Here is a 17,892-nt window from a genome sequence, read left to right as displayed (position 1 = left end):
ACCGAGTTCCTTGTCTAAGTGCTAAACAAAGTCTATCATACGTTTTTACAAATAAGTATTTGTTGTATATTTGTAGAACAAGTTAGTATCTCCTGCAGTAATACAGAAGGTTTTAAAGGAGAAAGTGTCCCATTTCAAATCAATTATTAATGTTCTTCCAGCGAGAAGAGCATGTAGTGTGCTGTAATCCTCACAGAGCGTTAAAGTAGTAAGTAGATTCCAAAGCTCTGTGGCTGACAGAAAATACCCTTACAGCACTCCTTTCTCACTTGGATTGCCAAGTGCTCTATCTGTCATGTCCCTGCTGATTCCAGTTATTGCAGTGTGGCTCTCTTGCATTGGTCCTAAGCCAGAAACAGTCATTGTGAGGCATCCTTTGCTGAAAACTTCCTTCAAATACTCAGTTCTATACTGAGCTTCCACATCATCCCATTAAGCCTTCTGAGTCCTTCCCACCAAAAAAATATTTTCTGTAGCAGCATATGTTTGAGTATATTATTATAGAGCTTCTCCAGTTCAAGTAATTACTTGTCAACATTTTAAATATAGAAATGTTTGCATATGTGTATAAACACACATAAAAAATGTACATTCCAATTAAAAAATAGTTCTTTCTTGCTTTTGATACTTGAAGTCACAAAATTAAGTTAGGATTTAGTAATGGTTTGCATTCTTCATTTTAGTAACTTCACAGACCAGTAGTGCTCTTCGGAGAAAAAAAAAAAAAGGCCTGACTTGCAATGCTGCTTTATTTGGAAGACATTCAAAGTTTATTATACTATTAACTGACATGTACTTTTTTTTGTTTTGTTTTCCCACCAAAATGTCTGATCCATGTTTCTTTGTCTCTGGGTTGTTGCTTTAGCTTCCTTTTATCACACTCTATTCGGTACACCAAAAGTAGATAAAATGTCAACTTCTGCTGCTTCACCTTGTTGGCAGTTTTGCTGTGGAATGAAACACATTTATTTGCTAAGAAAAAAGTCTGCTATCCACCTGTGCTTCCATAACAGTACTGTGAGAAATGGTAAATTGATCACCGTTTCTTTTCTCTTTAAAGAGGTGTTAGTAGGAATTTAAACTAGTGTGAATAATTCAGACGGGCTATTTCTTTGATTTCCATACATCTTAAAAAAATAAGAGCGAGAGCAGTTTTCTTGTGAACACACAGTGGACGTAGCAGAATAGAACACAGGTCTGTCTTGCTCTGCCAACGACCAGTCTGAAGTGTCCAATACAGAAGCCGAGCAGATCCAGATGAGTGTTTCATGATGCCTCCTCTCTTCCCACAGAAGGCTGTGGTTTAGAGGCTTTCTGAGGCAGAGTTTATGTCTGCATCTTTGCTTATATTAGCCCCTGATGTCTTTTCATGGGTGCAAAAAAAGCCATCTCCTCTTCCATAACAGTATCCTGTGACCACGCATTTTATGGTTCGGTTGCATGTTCTGTCAAAAGCACTTTTGTTTGGTTTAAGTCTTGAGCTTGCTTATTTCAATCAAACTTTTCTTAACTGGATGGCATATATTTGTTTCCCTGAGATCACTACTTTCTCCATTCCCTGGTCAGAGGAAGCTCAAATCGTACAATTACAGTGAGCTAGAGTGGTTCCTGCCCAGGATGTTTTAGGTTGTCCTTAGATTGTTTTAGGTAGTCCTGCAAGGAGCAAGGAGTTCAACTCGATAATCCTTATGGGTCCCTTCAACTTGAGATATTCAGTGATTCTAAGAAGAGATTATTTCTTTTAGCCTTTATCTGATTTATTTCTGACTGTCCATTTTTAATACATAATCGAAGAAGAGAGCAAACCTTCCCTGCAGTACTTTAAGGTAGTACACCCTTGTTCTCAGGCACAGTATTGCAAAATTTTGGCTTTTGGTTACGGTCACTAAAATATGTCACTATCATATATGAATAATACATGAAGAATTCAACTCATGCATTTTAGGTTCACTTTGCTCAATCCAGGAATTTTTAAAAAAAAATCAATAGAATTATTACACAGGTTAAGAAGTATTTCTCTCTGCTGAAAAATAAAAATGCTTTTTGCTCACCCAAGGGACCACCCAGCATCCCAGAACTGTTTTAGCATGGCATTATACCTAAATGTGGTGTAGGATACAGAGTGTACATCATATATGTAACATAGATGGAATCTCAGTGTTTCAATGACAAAAGGAAATTTTTCTAACAGTTGAAAAGACCGGTCTGTGGTAATCACTGTTGTTTTGTATATGGTTTCAAACAAGATTAATTAGCACCGAGTTTATATCATGACTTAATAATATATTTTTAAACAATTTATATTTATTTTTGTTAAGTATACGATCTGTCAGTAGAAATTAAACCCTATTATGTGTTTCTGGAACTTAGACAAAAGTTTAATTTTATCTGTGTCTACAAGTATCTCTTGTGGCAAATAATTATTATTGTGTATAATGAATAAATTAGTTGTATCTATAGTTTAGCTGGATTCCATCTGTGCAAAACAGCTAGGGGCAATTAAAGGGAGTGAAGGAATGGTTTTGTTAAAAGATGTAATGTCTGAAAATCCTTTAATAATCCTTCATTGCTTTGTGTAAAATTTTGCCTAGTAGTGCCAAGTGTCAGGCCGCCAACAGCCTGCAGATTGGTAGATACATAGTTCTCTGATGGTCACGTATTTTCCAGGCAACATTTCCTTCTCAATCCTTTTAATGTATTCATTTCTTTGTTACCTTAATGTAACTAATGTACTTGAATCAATCTCAAACACTGCCCAAATGGGCAGTTGCAGATCTCGTTAATTATGTATGGTTCTAGGCTAAGGAGTGATGGAGAAGTATCCAGAGTGGAAGTACCATTTCTCCGTGTGTTAGAATGGGGGCAGGGGGAGGATAAAACATCAACTGAAAATAATGTTAAACCTTTATAATAATGTATCTAAATAAGCTTGTTTTAATTCCTCCTAAAAAATAAACCTTGCAGAAATAGAAAGGATTTAGTCAGATTTTAAGTAGAAGATGAACTAAGTGAGGAGCAGTCCCTGGTACTGAACTTCACTGTCCCCAGATGAGTAGAGATACGAACACCTCGAGGAATCTGCAAGATTGAGGCCTTTGTGTGTTTGAAATGTGACATGAAATGATAGGAGGAGGCCAGAAAAAAAACTGAAACGAGATGCGCAAAGTCTTATATTGCAGTAAAGATGTCTCTATATGGTTTCAAAGTAACTGTTCTCAGAAGACTTTGCCGGGAATTTCTGGTCTGCTTCTCTAAGTGTCTGTGAGCAGTGAAGGGTGGAGAGAAAAGAACTGTTAACATAGAAGTTGTTGCAGTTAGTGCTCCTAGATTTATAGGGCCGTGTATTGTTCTTCACTTGGATGCAAAATGTCAAGGGACGGTGATGGTATACCACTTCAGAGAATAAAGATAGTATCTAATGGCATTAAGTGCTTATGGTATTTAATGCACAGAGTGGATGAAATATTTAATGGCACGGAAGCCCTGGTGATTCTTCTAAAATGACTTTTGTGAAATCAAAGCTAAGAAGGATCACATGAAATAAATACTAGCATGATACCATTGAACCCTGTCTGATGGGTCCCTGATGAATTAATTATTGATTAGGTAGTATTATTATTATTAGCTACAAATCTAGCACTTCATTTTGACTTGGGAACAAATTTCAAACTTGAAAATATGTGAAAATACAGCATTTTAATGACTTATTCTATTTCAGTTGCCTTTTAAAAGTGTTTTTCACCTTTCTGCCTATGAAAATGCATGTTTTTAAATGTCCAGTGTTCCTTTATAATGTTTATGTCCTTTTCACCTGTCTCCTACTTGATTACTCTGAGCTAATTTTTGCTGTTCTTTCAGGAAAAAATGTTATTACACTGACTGGAGGAGCAAAACCATGGGCAGGTTGGTGGGTGATGTGTAGTTTCTAATTTTGTCAGATAGTCACCCTGCTAAAGAAAATCCATTCGCAGTTGTAAATTTATCTAGAAAACTTGGAAAATTAGATTATTTTCCTGAAAACTCAAAATATGTTAGCTCAAAGTGTTAAAATATTCATCTGTAACAAGATGCAGTACTTTAAAGCTTTGCCAGTTCTCATTTTAGAAATGCAAAAATGTTTATGCTGGGGAAAGATTTAATATTGGAGCTCTCTCTACACTTACGTCTGCTGTTACCATGCATACTTCTTTAGCATGAAAGATACCGTTGAGTGTATGTCTCCAGATTCTGAGAGTCAGCTGTTTCCTTAGACCTAGAAACCTAACTTCTCTCATGTGTCCTGATGATCAGGACTAAATCAACGCCACACACCAAAGGCTGTTTTGAATTTTTATTTGATAGCTGACAGAATGACTTGTACATTGCAGTGAAAGCTGTGTAACTCTTTGGGAGGCAGACACATGGAAACATCACCTGCGGTGGCTGTCGCTGCTCCTGTCAGCCAGGAGAAGGGTACAAGAGGCCATAGCAGCAGGTGAAAGGAGCCTGGGGGAGCTGAGGAGCGAGAACGAGGGACGCCGTGAGCTTTAATCACTCACTGTTGCTCTAGTCAGATGTAATGATGTCTTGTAAATCCTAGTTGCCTACGGAAAAGATATGAAAATTTTTACATGGGGGAAATCTCCTGGAAGAGTTTTCTATCATGGGTTTTCTTAAGATGGATCTTGAGATGAGTTTAGATTTGATTTAGGTTCTCCTGTTGTTACTTTAGATGATGAAGAGCTCTCATTATGTCTCAGGAACAATTTAAGTAGTCTCGTGATATCAGTTTGCAAGATGATCAGCTAACAAAAATAGGCAAAGCACTGTTGGACAGTAAAGTGAGAAAACTTCAAACACATGAGCAGATAAAATATATTGCTATAATAAAACAATCAGTAACATAAATTTACAACTGCGTTTTTTCCTCTTCCCAGTCATTCACATGCTTGCTCTATTTTAGTGTGCATTATGAAAAATATAAGTGATGTGCTTTGTAATGCAAAGGCAAAATCAACAAGCTTAACTGCAAAATTGTCTCATTCCATCTGTAATCCATCCTATGAGTCCTAGATATTAAATACATTTATTTTCCTTATTTTGAAGGACAGATGTCTGAAATGTGCAACTGAAGTTGCACAGTAACTGTGAACCAAGTAATAAACACTTTTCATGCCAGATTGATTTTTCATTTGAGACAAATGCTTTTACCTGTGATTTACTGAGAATCTGGAGTTGAATATTTCTCTGAATATTTTTTCTGGCACTTTATATGATCTAGTGTATGAAGGAATAGTGTGGGGGGGGAAAAAAAAAAGCTACATCTATAAATGAAATCTAACTCTGAAATTGCTGCCATACACATCTCATCATTTTAACTTCTACTCCTGTAATTGTTCCTTTGCATTTTACAACTTTCCAAACTTAGCCGCTTCTCTGTAATTTATCGAATCTCTCACATTTCTAAGGTAAGTGGAGTTTACAAGAGCTATGATGAAGAACTATATCAAAATCCTTGTATATCAAAGGTAGAATTTTAAGTCTGTAGAGTTCCTATAATCTAAGAATATGAGGTAACACTAGTATATTAGACCCTGCTGTGGCATGTACGTTTCTCTGAATTTACTGACATGGTTGTATGGTACATACATATCTATAAATGTCCTTTTAAAAGTCTGCAAAAGAGTTTTAGGAGCATGAATGAAAGGACAGAAGATAAATGTAATGCTTACTGCTATACCATCTTTCGTATATGTGATATCTATGTGGTATCTCTCTATTTCTTTATTTATGTACCTTAAAACATCCCTTTACCATTGTGCTTCTTCCTGTGAAGCTTGAATGCTATTCATGGGGCCACACTGTAGAAATAAATTTATCATACTCCTTAAGAGCAATATTTGGAAAGACTTCAACAAATCTTTTCAAAGGAAAGGAAGCTGCTAAAACTGGGGTATGCAAGTAAATAATGTAGCTATCAAAAATTGTCTGAACTCTCAGATTTAAGACTGAATAATCTAATGAATTAGTCTTGTGTCTGCCATATCAAACACACTGATTTCATGCTGGTTGAGAATGACATTGAGGAATGCAGCTTCACTCTGCCCACTGAAATGTTGAAATAAATTTATACTTCTAAGGACAGAGGAACCAAAAATGACTTTGTTTAGCAGCTGAGCTGCAATAATTTTGCATTGCAAAAGGACTTTTAAAACTTTCTGGATTTCAGTCTGCACACTGAAGTGAAATTATTAGTATCATTCCATTGAACAAATATAGTATCTTTTTTTCCTTTTTTGGTGGTGATTTTATCCGTATGTTGAATCTGTCAACCATAACATGTTTCCTATTATAAAACATGGAAACATAGCACGCCCATGTAATTTGGTGACATATGGTTGACAATTCTGGCCAATCTTGAGAGGTGCAAACACCGAGCACACTACTGGGTTGTGAATGCTGTCAGAAATACCTAACATGATCAGTGGCAGTTGCTTAATTCTGGTATCTCGTTCCTTGAGTCTGATCAGTTAATTCCAAACTCACCTATACTGTGTTCCTTTGCATTGCAGTCTGCTGTGTAAATGTAATCTGCAAGGATTTTTGGACTAATTAGTTCTGCAAAAAAAGAACAACCAAACAAATGGAACAGTACAGTCGAGCTTGGAAGTTGAGCAAAGCTGAAATTACAGGCAGCTTCATAAAATATTAAATTTGATATCCAAGAATAAAATGTATATGTGTTTCAGAATAGTATCTCATAGTCCAAGGTGCATAAAGGCATGGTAGCTCCAGCCGGAGTGGTTTCAGTAAGAGCACACCTGAAGTAGCAACCCGTATCTTGGCAGCACTGTTCCACTGGGACATCTTTGATCTCATGGCATGAACTCCTGACTTCATGAGTGACTTCACCAGACCAGCTCTGTCGGCTTTTTCCTCTTACTAAATCAACTATGCTGAATGGGTTATGTCAGGAATCACTTTAAACTGCTACTTTTGACCTGGAAAGGCACTCTGAGTAAAAATGCTAATACTTAGTCCTTTGATTTAGGCAAAAATTTGTCTTAAATTTATCACTTTGAATGAAGCTCCATGAAACTCCATTTCTTCTTCAACTCTAAAATAATGTAAGCCAAGAAAAAGAGGTGTGTCTTGCTGGATTTTTTTTGTACATGGGGGGATATATTTTTCAGTTGAATTATTCTATGCTCTCTGAAGGCACGAAATTTTGGAGTTATCAACAATAAGTGATGGAATGAAAAAGCAATCGCACCTTAGATAAAAGGTCTTTTTGCCACAGAAGAGAAATTGCAAATATCACGTGGATATAATTTGTAATTTACTCCGATGCTGTTCATTACTTGGCATGTTCAAAGTAGCAGACATGAATTTTAAACAAGAGCTGATTTCTTTAAGATAATTATCTACTAGGGTTTTTTTTAGATTTTTGGAAGGGGGAAAATGTTAAAGACTTCTCACATAACCAATTTTAAAAGCATTTCATAATAAAAAAATCTGAAATCAGGTGCATTGTTTTTCTGTTCTTCCTGATGTATCTGCATATTTTCCTCATTAAAGAAAAGCCTGGGTTTGGACTCTCAAAAAAAATGAGCAGAAAAAAAGATGAAGAAAATAAAGTGAAAACTGTACTTACATACACTGTGTATAACTTTGTACTGGGAGAAATTCCACTGGAACCAACACAGCAAATCTGCTCATACAGTAAGGTATTATTTGAGCAAAGGAGACACTTAGGGGATTCTCCTGCCTAGGAACTGTATTCTGTGTTTCAGCTTTACGAACACTTAGGTCCTGTGGCTCATAATGCTCAGTGTGAAAAGGAGTGGTGTCCCTCAAGTGCAGTCCCAGTTACATATGGAGTGTGCACCAGTACCTTGGCAATATAGAGCAAGAAGAAAATTCTGCCCGTTTTAAATGTAAATGTAAAATTCCGATCCAACATTTGGCTTAGATTTCTGTCTGACACCGTGTCAAATCGGGGTAGAACTTTTGTGCTGATGTTGATAATGAGGTACATTTTCACAAAGGTCGTTTTGCTTCCTGAGAGCAACTTACTGTGTCATCACATATTACTCTTCATTATGAAATGGGTAGCTGTGCTTCTGCTGAGCACAGGCAATTAAGTATTCACCTCAGATCAAAAAAATCTGATACTTAGCTTTACACTTCTTGTGGATGTGAGATATGTATGCTTTATATATCATGCATACATATTCATTGAGTAAGGCCCAAATGCTGCTTAAAAAAAAATATTATTTAGGGAATGTTTTTTTCTAAAATGTGGACTTTTTCTGAATCCTGGTTTATGCTTACAGTGTCATAATATAGCACTCGTTTAATATGAGACCTACTCCTTAAATACCCATATTGCATTGCAGTTGAATATGAAAAAAAAAATATAGGTCAGCAAGGAGTGCAAAACTGAAGTGATAAGGAGGTAGCTTCTAGCATTTGCTTGAAAATTAACTGCACTTCACTAGACTGACCGCTGTATAAACCCTGTCCTGAGACACTATTTAGGCAAGTCTCAGCAAAGAGATAAAGCAAGGCCTTTATATTCCCAGTATATAATCTAATCAGGGATATAGAAATTACGTCTGTGTTTTATAATGTTAATTTTTGGGAAACTGCAGGAAGTCATACCTAGGGTGGTTTTTTTTTTTTTTCTGTGTACTGTCTAACTGTATCTGCATAAAGTATCTTTTAATTTATTTGATCATGCTGTTTTTTAAGGCATCCCGTTTTGTAAGGCAATATCAGCCCTTAGATTTTGAGGAAAGTTTTGCAGGGGTAGGCTTTATTGAAAACAGAAAGCCATAAAAATTTGATCCTGAGCAGTCTCGTATTTAGTTTCACATTTATTAATTTTAGTGTCCGAGTTGCCAGGCAAGGGAGGGAGGAAGAGTTACACTTGCCTTGTCCAGTTGGGATATTCTTGGGTAAGCATAAGCATCCCCAGTTCTGCCAGATGAACTACCTTGAAAAATTGTTTTCCCCAGCTTCAGTACTGTAGTCCTGTCTCAAAGCATAATCCCACTAATTTTAGGATGAGTTGTGCTCAAATAAAGCGTGCAAGATAGATCACAAATAAATACTGTTAATTTTGGGTTTTTTAAGTCTTTATTTTCTTTTAGTTCCTTAATGTGGAAATGTCCTGCTTTCATTTAATTTCCAGTATGATGTCACTAAATATGCAGTGTTGGAGATCGAAATAACGAGCAGGTGAGAGTGTGTAAATTTGATTTGCTGTTGTCTCAGTTTGCAGAGGAATATGAGAGAGTTGAAAAGTTGGTTGCCCAGAAATCCAATGAAGCTTGATAAGGAGGCCCTACCTGATCTGGAAGAGACAGATTGCTACACAGCACCCTTTAGCCGTGCACGCATACACCAGTAAGTGCTGAAACTGGAAAGGCAGTGCCAGAGACCACAAGGATTTTTTATTTTCTCACTTCTTCTAAGCAAGTGTCACAGAGGCAGCCATTAACAGATGGTCACTGGCAAATAGCCAGTATCACGTTTGATATTTTCTATGGGTTTTCTCTTAAAGCCAAAAATCTACTGCCTCTTACTTGCTATTTGATGGTCATCCAGAACTATAAGCAGAAATTTGACTGAAAAATGAGCACTGCCTTTTTGGTTTAGAAGTTTTTCTTTTTGTTATATTACAGAATGCAAATAGTTGCTCAAGTTTGCTTTGCTTAATTACAAATTTTACTTAGGCAAAACCTGAGACAGCTGTTGAAATTGGGAACACCTGGAGGCAAGCTAAAACCAGTGATGATTTTTTTTTTCTTATCAGATCTGCATTTTAAAAATGCTTTTGTCTCTGAAAGTATAAATATATATATGTGTTCAAATCAGAATGTTAATGGTGATGTAGTTAAACCGTGCCATAAATTTTTTCAAGACCTAAAAAGTTTAATTTAAAATTCTGGCCGTTTCTTCATTTTTAAAGTATTTTGTGATAGTTCTTTTAGGAGATAAGAGTTCACTTAAAGTAGAAATATAAATTAGGTTAAATATTAATTTTTTTCTTAGTAAAGATGCTATATGCTAGTAGACTGACTTTACACTGGAAAGACAGAGCAATTGCATTATAATCTCATTTTTTTTTCCATGATTTACTATATTGCATTGGATCAGTCACCTGGTTTTGGTGTTATTTCTCAACCAGCTCAGCTGACGTTACCAACTGTAATAGTGTCACTTTTGGCACAGCTGCGTAGGCGAAAGCTCCTACATGTCAGATTTCTGGCTTCCCGAATCCAGAGCCATCTGGGAAAGGATGCTTTATTTGGCTCATCCTAGGATTCTCTGAGGGAAAGTGGTTGTAGAGCTGCTACTCTAGTGTCCAGTGCAGGGAGATGATTTTTTTTTTTTTTTCTAAATGGTAGTTCTGGTAGTTCCATGACACAGACATCTGCCAACTTAGAAGTAACTTGAATTTGAGAACAACCACTACGTCTGAAGATCTTTTTAAAATTAATTATATCCAGAACAGAAATGACCTAGATAGTAGGATATTTCAGAATTTAGTTTTTGTTGCTCTGTTTTTCCAGCAATCATCTGTGATGATGATAAATTTATTGGACGTGAGAAGATGCTCTAGGGATGTAAAATCTTATGTCTTGTGCAGTAACCAAGGAGGGTAAAGATCCAGTAAATCACTGAAAGAAAAAAACGCTTGAGCAGCTATGTTTCAACACCTATGCATTGTTTTGAATATTAAAAGACATCCATTATTTTAATAGTTTTACAATAAACAACAAAGACAGCTTCTTCAGCAATTCCACAAGAAGCAGAATCGTGCATCACATGCTACAGAGAACTAAGTATGAAGATGGAAAATCCAAAATGGGTGAGACGGCTGTATTCTTTTCCTAACCTGAAACTATAAAAATTTTGTATCTTTACTTGCCTGGAAAAGTATCATTTGAGTAAACTCAATTAATTTTGCCATTCCTTGAAATCTTTTTATTCACTCAGTAACAAAGTTGAAGGAATGTCACATTAATTATTTTCTTAAATAACTCAAGTGAAAGCTGGCAATATTTTTCATGTAATTACTCATTCCTTAAAATAAATTTGATAGGTTATGATAACTTTACATGATCAAGAGCCACAATAAAGTTAACATATACCTCAGAAGATTGTTGAGTGTTGTCAAGGACTGGTCCTGGTAGTTCTGCTACTGCCTAGCAGTTCTAGTCCAGCAGAATCAATGTGAGCTCCTCTAAACTTATTTGAGGTCTCCATGCAGCTCAGAGACAGTTGACCTGAACTTTAAATTCAGTTTATATCAACACTCCTATTAAAATGTTATTTTTCAGAAGATCTAACTATTCATTTTCATTTGCAATGAGCAGGGGATGTATGTATAATTTCCTATATTCTTTGCAGGAATTGAGAATTAAATATATGTAGACATGTTAAAACCTTATGAAGATGATAGAAATTACAGAAAGTTGTTGCTTGAGTTTCTGAAAAAAAGCAGTAGTAAGAAAAATGTAGAAAGTGAGGGTTGAAATCTAATGCCTTTGAAGTTGATGATGGCAAATTTCATTACAGGATTAGTTTAGTGTAATTTGTATATTTGAATGGACAAATCTGAAATCCATCATCAGTACTTAGTTCTTGGGGAAACTCATGGCTGTGGGTGTGCTCTTACAGGCTGCTGAATCTTCATTATAATTATTAATGGTTATTTATTTATTATTTTTTATAATGTGCTTTGATAGTACAACAGATCTGGTTTTAGGAAGACTAGGAACTGATCCAAGATGCTGTAGCCAGTGTGGTGCAGAGCACTGCTCTGAAACAAAGTCCTTCAGCTGGCTTCTATTTAATAACAGGTTAGCTTTTAACCCTGCAGGGGTTTTGCTGCCTCAGGGATTGTCTGTCTGTACCACTCTCTGTGTATGTCAGATCATCTGGTCACCCAAAAAATCTGGATCATATGCTCTGATGAACACCACATGAATGTAACTGTCTTCTCACACTTGATCTGGCACGAGCACCAGACCCTGAGAGAAAAGGTGCAGACGTTGGCCCTCAGAAAGTTGCTGTGGTTTGACAGAGCCAGAAATCTCAAGGGATCGGTGGAATTATTGATTGCTGTCATGTTTAGCAGCATCACGAGCATCTATTATTAAGTTACATTCTCAATATGTAACTTGAAAATTTGCACTGCTTGAAATTAAGTGTGTATAAAAAAGTGATATCAGAACTAATGCTTTTTTTCTTTTCAGGTATTAATAGATTACTAAATAATGGAACATATGAAGCAGCATTTCCACCACATGAGGTGATCTGGTTAATTTTGTATTTGTATTTGTATTTAGATTAAATCTTAAATGTTAAGATTTAATCTAAATATCTAAAATGTTAATTAAAAATTAAGTGTTTTGGGGTACTACTTTATGTTTAATTTTGTCCTGCAAACTTTTAATTTCACCATGTAATCTGTTGGGACTTTTTTGATTTATAGCCCTTACTTTAATATTGGCTTTTAATACATTGCATGAGAAAAAATTTATAATAACTTCCTGCAGCATTTTCTTTCTGAACTAGAATATCATAATTCTTTTTTTATTTTTATGAACCGGACAATGCCTGTGGAGTTCTTAATGAGAATATCAGTTGTTTCAAATTGTTCCAATTAGTTGTATTGAATTATTTTTGCCTGCCACCTACAAAATGTTCTGTTTTTCTAATAGCTTGTGCACTTGATCACAGTTAGGGAAACCGGTTAATTATTTCCCATTTAGTCTTTTCTGAATAGTTCTGGGTAACTTCTACTTGACAATATCTTTTTCAGTAGGTTAATGTCTACTGAAAACTGTAAATCCGTGAAGTAAATGAAAAACTTGTGTTTGACTTCAGAGGGTTTCAGACAATCTTTGTGTACTGAAAAGAAAGAAGTAAGCCACACCTCTTCAGTCATTTCAAATGCTGATCGGTAGCGTGGTAATTACAGCTGGGAACTCTGTGGTTGCTCAGACTGAATATTGTGACTTGGTCTTGTGCTTCAAAGGACTGGCCCGTGCTTTACAAATTGCTGAGAGTAATTTTTTACATGGTATTAATAATTAAATACTGGGAATATAGAGGAGGAGTATTTTAGATAAATAATTGAACACCATTGTTAATGCTTCAGCTGTGCATTGCAGACTTTAGGGGAAAGCTGGCCAAACTACCAGAAAAAACTGTGAAGCTTTCTCTGGTTGTCAAAACCATGCTGTCATATCCATTTTATGTATGCATTCCTTTGTTAGGGCATAAGATACTATTTTGAAGTTTAAATTAAGGATAATAAAGTCATATTTTTAAGCCACTCTTACCTTAATTGCTGCTTGACTGATGCTAAGGACTAGTGGTTAAACGGTCTCTTTTATTTTTATTTTCTTTTTTCTTTATCACACGAGCAAATGAGAGTGAAAATTCAGTCCCAGTGGGAATGCTGATACTTGAACTCTGTTATGGATAAACCATGCAGAAAGAAGCAGAGAGGGGGAAAAAAAAAAAATTACAAAAATAGAATACTGGGTAGTGCTTTGTGCGCTGCAGTCATTCATCCATGTGACTGAGAATAAGTTGATGTTCTGTTCCTAGATGTTGCAGAGGTCACTCTCTGTGTTGACATTTTTGGTTTGCTTTCCTGCCTGTAATGAGAAATGAATAGAATTGGACTCTTTGCTATGTTTAGCTTTGTTTTCAACCGATTCTTAAACCAGAGGTTCAGCAAACTGCAACAAGTAACTAGTGTTCTTCTATTTGCTGTGGATGCTCAAGATTTCAAATAAATTACAAAAATCTAAATGGCTAAATTACATTAATCTACCAGAGTCAAAAATCCATTGCTGACTCTGAGGTACTCCTCTGAGGCACTCTGCTGTCCTCCCAAGAAATTATTTAGCTCACTTGCAGTTCTTTGGTGAAAGATGGTAGGGTCTTTTGTGGGGAAAAATTTCAGCGAGAGATGTCCTGCTTCAGAACTGGAATAAAATTACAAATACAAGGTATTCTGCTTTAGGATGGTTCTAGCAAATCTCTGTGTTGCACAGTCAAAAGATTATTTTTCAGTCTATCAGACCATCTGTAAATGTCAGGTACGGCCTGGAAATACTCTTTTTGGGTCAGACTGATTTTGTGTTTTGCTTTTAATGCCTCTGAGAGTCCTGTGCAGCTTCAAAATAATGCCAGTTCTGTCGTTTCCATCATCTCAGAAAATACGTACCACAGAAAGACTGTTTTTCAGTACTTCTAAACAGGAGTTAAATAAAGTTATAGAAAATGTCTAGGAGATGAAAACTGAGCAGCCATACCAGAAATTTCTGAAAACTTATAGTAGAGGAAAAAAAAGATACCGCAAACATGTCAAAAAATTTTAAAAAATGGAAATAGGCGAAAGCATAGAAATAAGCATGTATTAGTGAAATAGAAACACTGTACTTCCAGCTATATAAAGAATTGAGTAGTTCTTTATAGTCTTGGACTAGTATGGCTCTATCATTAATTCTGAGAGAAACTGGCTAGTTCGGAAGCATATGTAACCGTATCTCTTCTGTCAGGTTTACATGTTAGCTCCAGATCACATGTCCCAGAGATGTCCATAATAAGAGACCTATTTCTAAAAAATAGTGAACGTGTCATTTAAAATTATATTCAAAAATACCTCAGAAATTTCTGTACTTTCCATAGTTCCTAGTCACGTACTTTTTTACTTGTTTGTGTTTTTCAGGGAAGCCACAAAAGCAGACATCCCATCAAAACACACGGAGCTCAGAATCACAGACACCTCTTATATGAGCGTTGGGCACGATGGGGAATGTGGTACAAATACCAACCTCTTGATTTAATCAGGTATTAGTACTTTGAAGAGTAGCTTGTTTCTGTGAAACAGAACAAACTGTTAACAGTGCGTTAACCATGCTGCTAAATTCCTTGTGCTTTCCAGTAACATTTACCTATCCGATATTATCAGATAAGACTGGATTTCTCTGAATTGCTTCTTTTGGGTGGTCTTTTGTGCAGGGCTGTTAGTTTCAAGTGAGGCTGGTAAAAGGCACATAGATGCCACTGCCTGACTATTTGCAGTTTGAAACTTAACAGACAAACCCATGACGTGGTCTGCTGATAAGAGACACTTGCCCCTTGTGAGAGCACCTTTGGGAGCAAAGACTGTTACCCACATCGGCAGTCAGTTACCAGATCCAGGGGAGTGAAAATGAAACCTAATTCTTATGTTTCTATGTGGGTTTAAGTAACCTTCTCTGTATATATCTTATAATTAATGTCATGGATTACCAGATGTGAAGCAGAGAAATATATGTAGTTGAAGTTAAATACTCACGATGTTTCACTTTTGTACTTCCTTCATCTTTGCCATTACCGATAATTCATTTTTCCTCACGGTCAGTTTTTATTCCTGACCTGACAGTCGTAGCCAGTCATTGTGCCCACTGAAGTCTGTGGAGCTAAGCATGTGCCACGGCACAGTTCTGTGCTGATAAAGTACTATCATCCTTGACTGACTTTCTGATCACTGCGACTTCATTTCTTCTAGCAACTGATACCCAGGTCTTGAATAATTAAATTGCTCAATCTTCAACTCGTGTTTTCAGTCCATTGTTTACTTGATAATAGTTTTAAATATGTCCTATTACATGGTTATCTATCATAAATGCTTATTATAATGATATACTTAGGTCATACCAACTGCTTTTACACCTTTCCAAAAATTTTTTGTGTCTCTGTGTGTATGTCTCTATTTATGTCTGTGTGTGCAAGTAAGATGTCCTACATTTAATAATGTTGAAACTGGTACATCTATTTAGTCATTGCAAGGACTTGAAAATTACAGAGCACTTCTAGTTATATCCTTATAAAATACATGTTCTGGTAAGTCTGCAATGTTACTAGAACGTTATGCTAGCCTGAAATGAAACATTTTGGTAAACTGACAATAATTTTACCATAAACATGTAAGAGTAGTAGCTCATTAGAATTATTCTGCTACTGTGAAGATAGAGATCACCATAAGTTTTAACTTTAAACAATGTGTTTCTTTGTCATGTAGGCGATATTTTGGTGAAAAAATTGGACTGTATTTTGCCTGGTTGGGATGGTATACTGGAATGCTTATTCCTGCTGCCCTGGTTGGGCTATTTGTTTTCCTTTATGGATTATTTACGATGGATTCCAGCCAAGTAAGGTAAAATCCCATTTAAAAACATAATAGCCTGTTGAAAATTAAGAACAGTCTGGTACAACTGAGATCATTATTATACTTAGAAATGCTTTCCAGATATGGTAATCATATAAAAATAACCAAATAAAATGCCAGGTTCTTCAGTCAAATGTATCCGCTTTGTATATCTGGTTTGCATTAAGCTGGATGCATACCGTTCACAGCAAGTGCTCTTTCCACTGCATCTGGAGGGATTCCTATTTTGCCTGCAAGGTAAAACAGCAAATATCGATTCTGATGTCATGGGTACTGCAATGGTTGTCATTCTAGTCGGGGCTAACGGGTGAAAAGTCAGCCATACTCCCTCTTCACCTCCATCTTGCTTGTAACTTCCAGAGTGTAGTACAGTTGCTAAACTTCAACTTTTGTCGATGCCTTTTTTTTTTCTTCCAGTGTTAATAGTGTCAGTCTTTGAGTCTGTCAAAATTCTTCACTATGTCAGCGTAAACTGCAGCCAGGAGACCCAGCTTCAGGGAGATTACAGCCTCATGAAATGAACCTAGTTTTCACGTTTCCCACTGTTGTGATTTTGCTCTGAGAGGGGTTTGTGTCAGTTTAGAAATAGTGATGAGGGTGCTTGAGTTAAGTGCTGACTGTGTTTTTAGGAACTGTTTTAGAGGATGCACCCTTCTTACAAGGTGTTCCATCAGACACAAAGGTGTCAGTGCTCTTACAATTGCAGCTGTTCCTCCAGGCACTTTGGATGCTTAGGCTGTAAGTATACTTGGAGTGAGGTTTCATAGGGAGTGTTTTTTCTTGGGCTTTGAGAAGGACTATTTTACATTTTCTTTATGTTATTGTCTTTATCTTCTGTTTGACAGTGAGTCGTTATATTCTGCAGTGCTGTAATTAAGGCCTTTTCAGGCTTGCTTTTGTACAGCAAACTCCTGAGAGACTTTACAACTTCAAACTGTATTAAATGCAATAAATGTATCAGCCAGGAAAATAAGCTATCTTTAGGATATTGTTCTCTGTATTAGGATTGTTTTGCATGATAAATGTCCATCAGAAACAATTAACGTAATGTGAAGTGGAGGATCAGCGTTTTCTTAGAGCACAGGGACTAGCACTGTTTAACTGTGAATCTTGTTTTCTTTACACGTACGATGGCACAGTTTCAACAAGGTGGAAGAAAGGTTCATAATCTACTATTATCAAGGTACAGCTTAATATATTAGGCACTCCTTGCAGAAGAGGAAGATGTGGCATTGACACTCCCCAAGAGAAGGAACAGAATTTTTCAGAATCTGTTTTTTTCAAACTGTAAGCTATTATATGCCATATGTGTATGTCATACGTTTCTCCTTAGAAGACTTGGTGATACAATTCCTGCTTAGCTGTTTTAAGAGGGAGGCACAGTTACCTTGCTTGCAGAAGTTGCAGAGTATAAACCACAGGCATGCAGGCTAGCTTTCATGTTTTCCTGTCCGAAGTTTTTTTCCCTTGGCTGCTGTTGAGTAGCTGCAGGTAGAACATGCAGATTTTAGTTTGCTTCCCGTGGAGACTGGCTATGTTGGGTCCCACCCTGAGGTGCCTCAGTGTCATGCTGTGCTACGCAGAGCACCACGGTGCCCCTCAGGGGCTCCACGCTCTATTCCAGAAGCAAGAGCCTGAAAGTTAGGTGATCCACCATCTAAGCCCTA

The 17,892-nt window shown here is 36.5% G+C and overlaps 1 protein-coding gene across 4 annotated transcripts in view; it reads left to right on the top strand.

The window, feature by feature from the left end:
* ANO3 (anoctamin 3) overlaps nucleotides 1-17,892 on the top strand; it is a 204,668-nt gene that overhangs the window by 140,316 nt on the left and 46,460 nt on the right. For all 4 annotated transcript variants that reach the window (XM_074917955.1, XM_074917957.1, XM_074917956.1 and 1 more), the window contains 6 exons: nucleotides 3,859-3,903; nucleotides 9,259-9,390; nucleotides 10,752-10,858; nucleotides 12,249-12,304; nucleotides 14,741-14,862; nucleotides 16,079-16,213. In XM_074917955.1, the coding sequence (XP_074774056.1) occupies nucleotides 3,859-3,903; nucleotides 9,259-9,390; nucleotides 10,752-10,858; nucleotides 12,249-12,304; nucleotides 14,741-14,862; nucleotides 16,079-16,213 (597 nt within the window). The remainder of the gene's footprint in view (nucleotides 1-3,858; nucleotides 3,904-9,258; nucleotides 9,391-10,751; nucleotides 10,859-12,248; nucleotides 12,305-14,740; nucleotides 14,863-16,078; nucleotides 16,214-17,892) is intronic.

Source organism: Athene noctua, chromosome 14 (genome assembly GCF_965140245.1).
Source record: "Athene noctua chromosome 14, bAthNoc1.hap1.1, whole genome shotgun sequence".
In the NCBI taxonomy this organism is placed as follows: Eukaryota; Metazoa; Chordata; class Aves; order Strigiformes; family Strigidae; genus Athene; species Athene noctua.
Note: the sequence above shows the minus strand (reverse complement) of the source record. Positions and strands in the feature narration are given on the sequence as shown.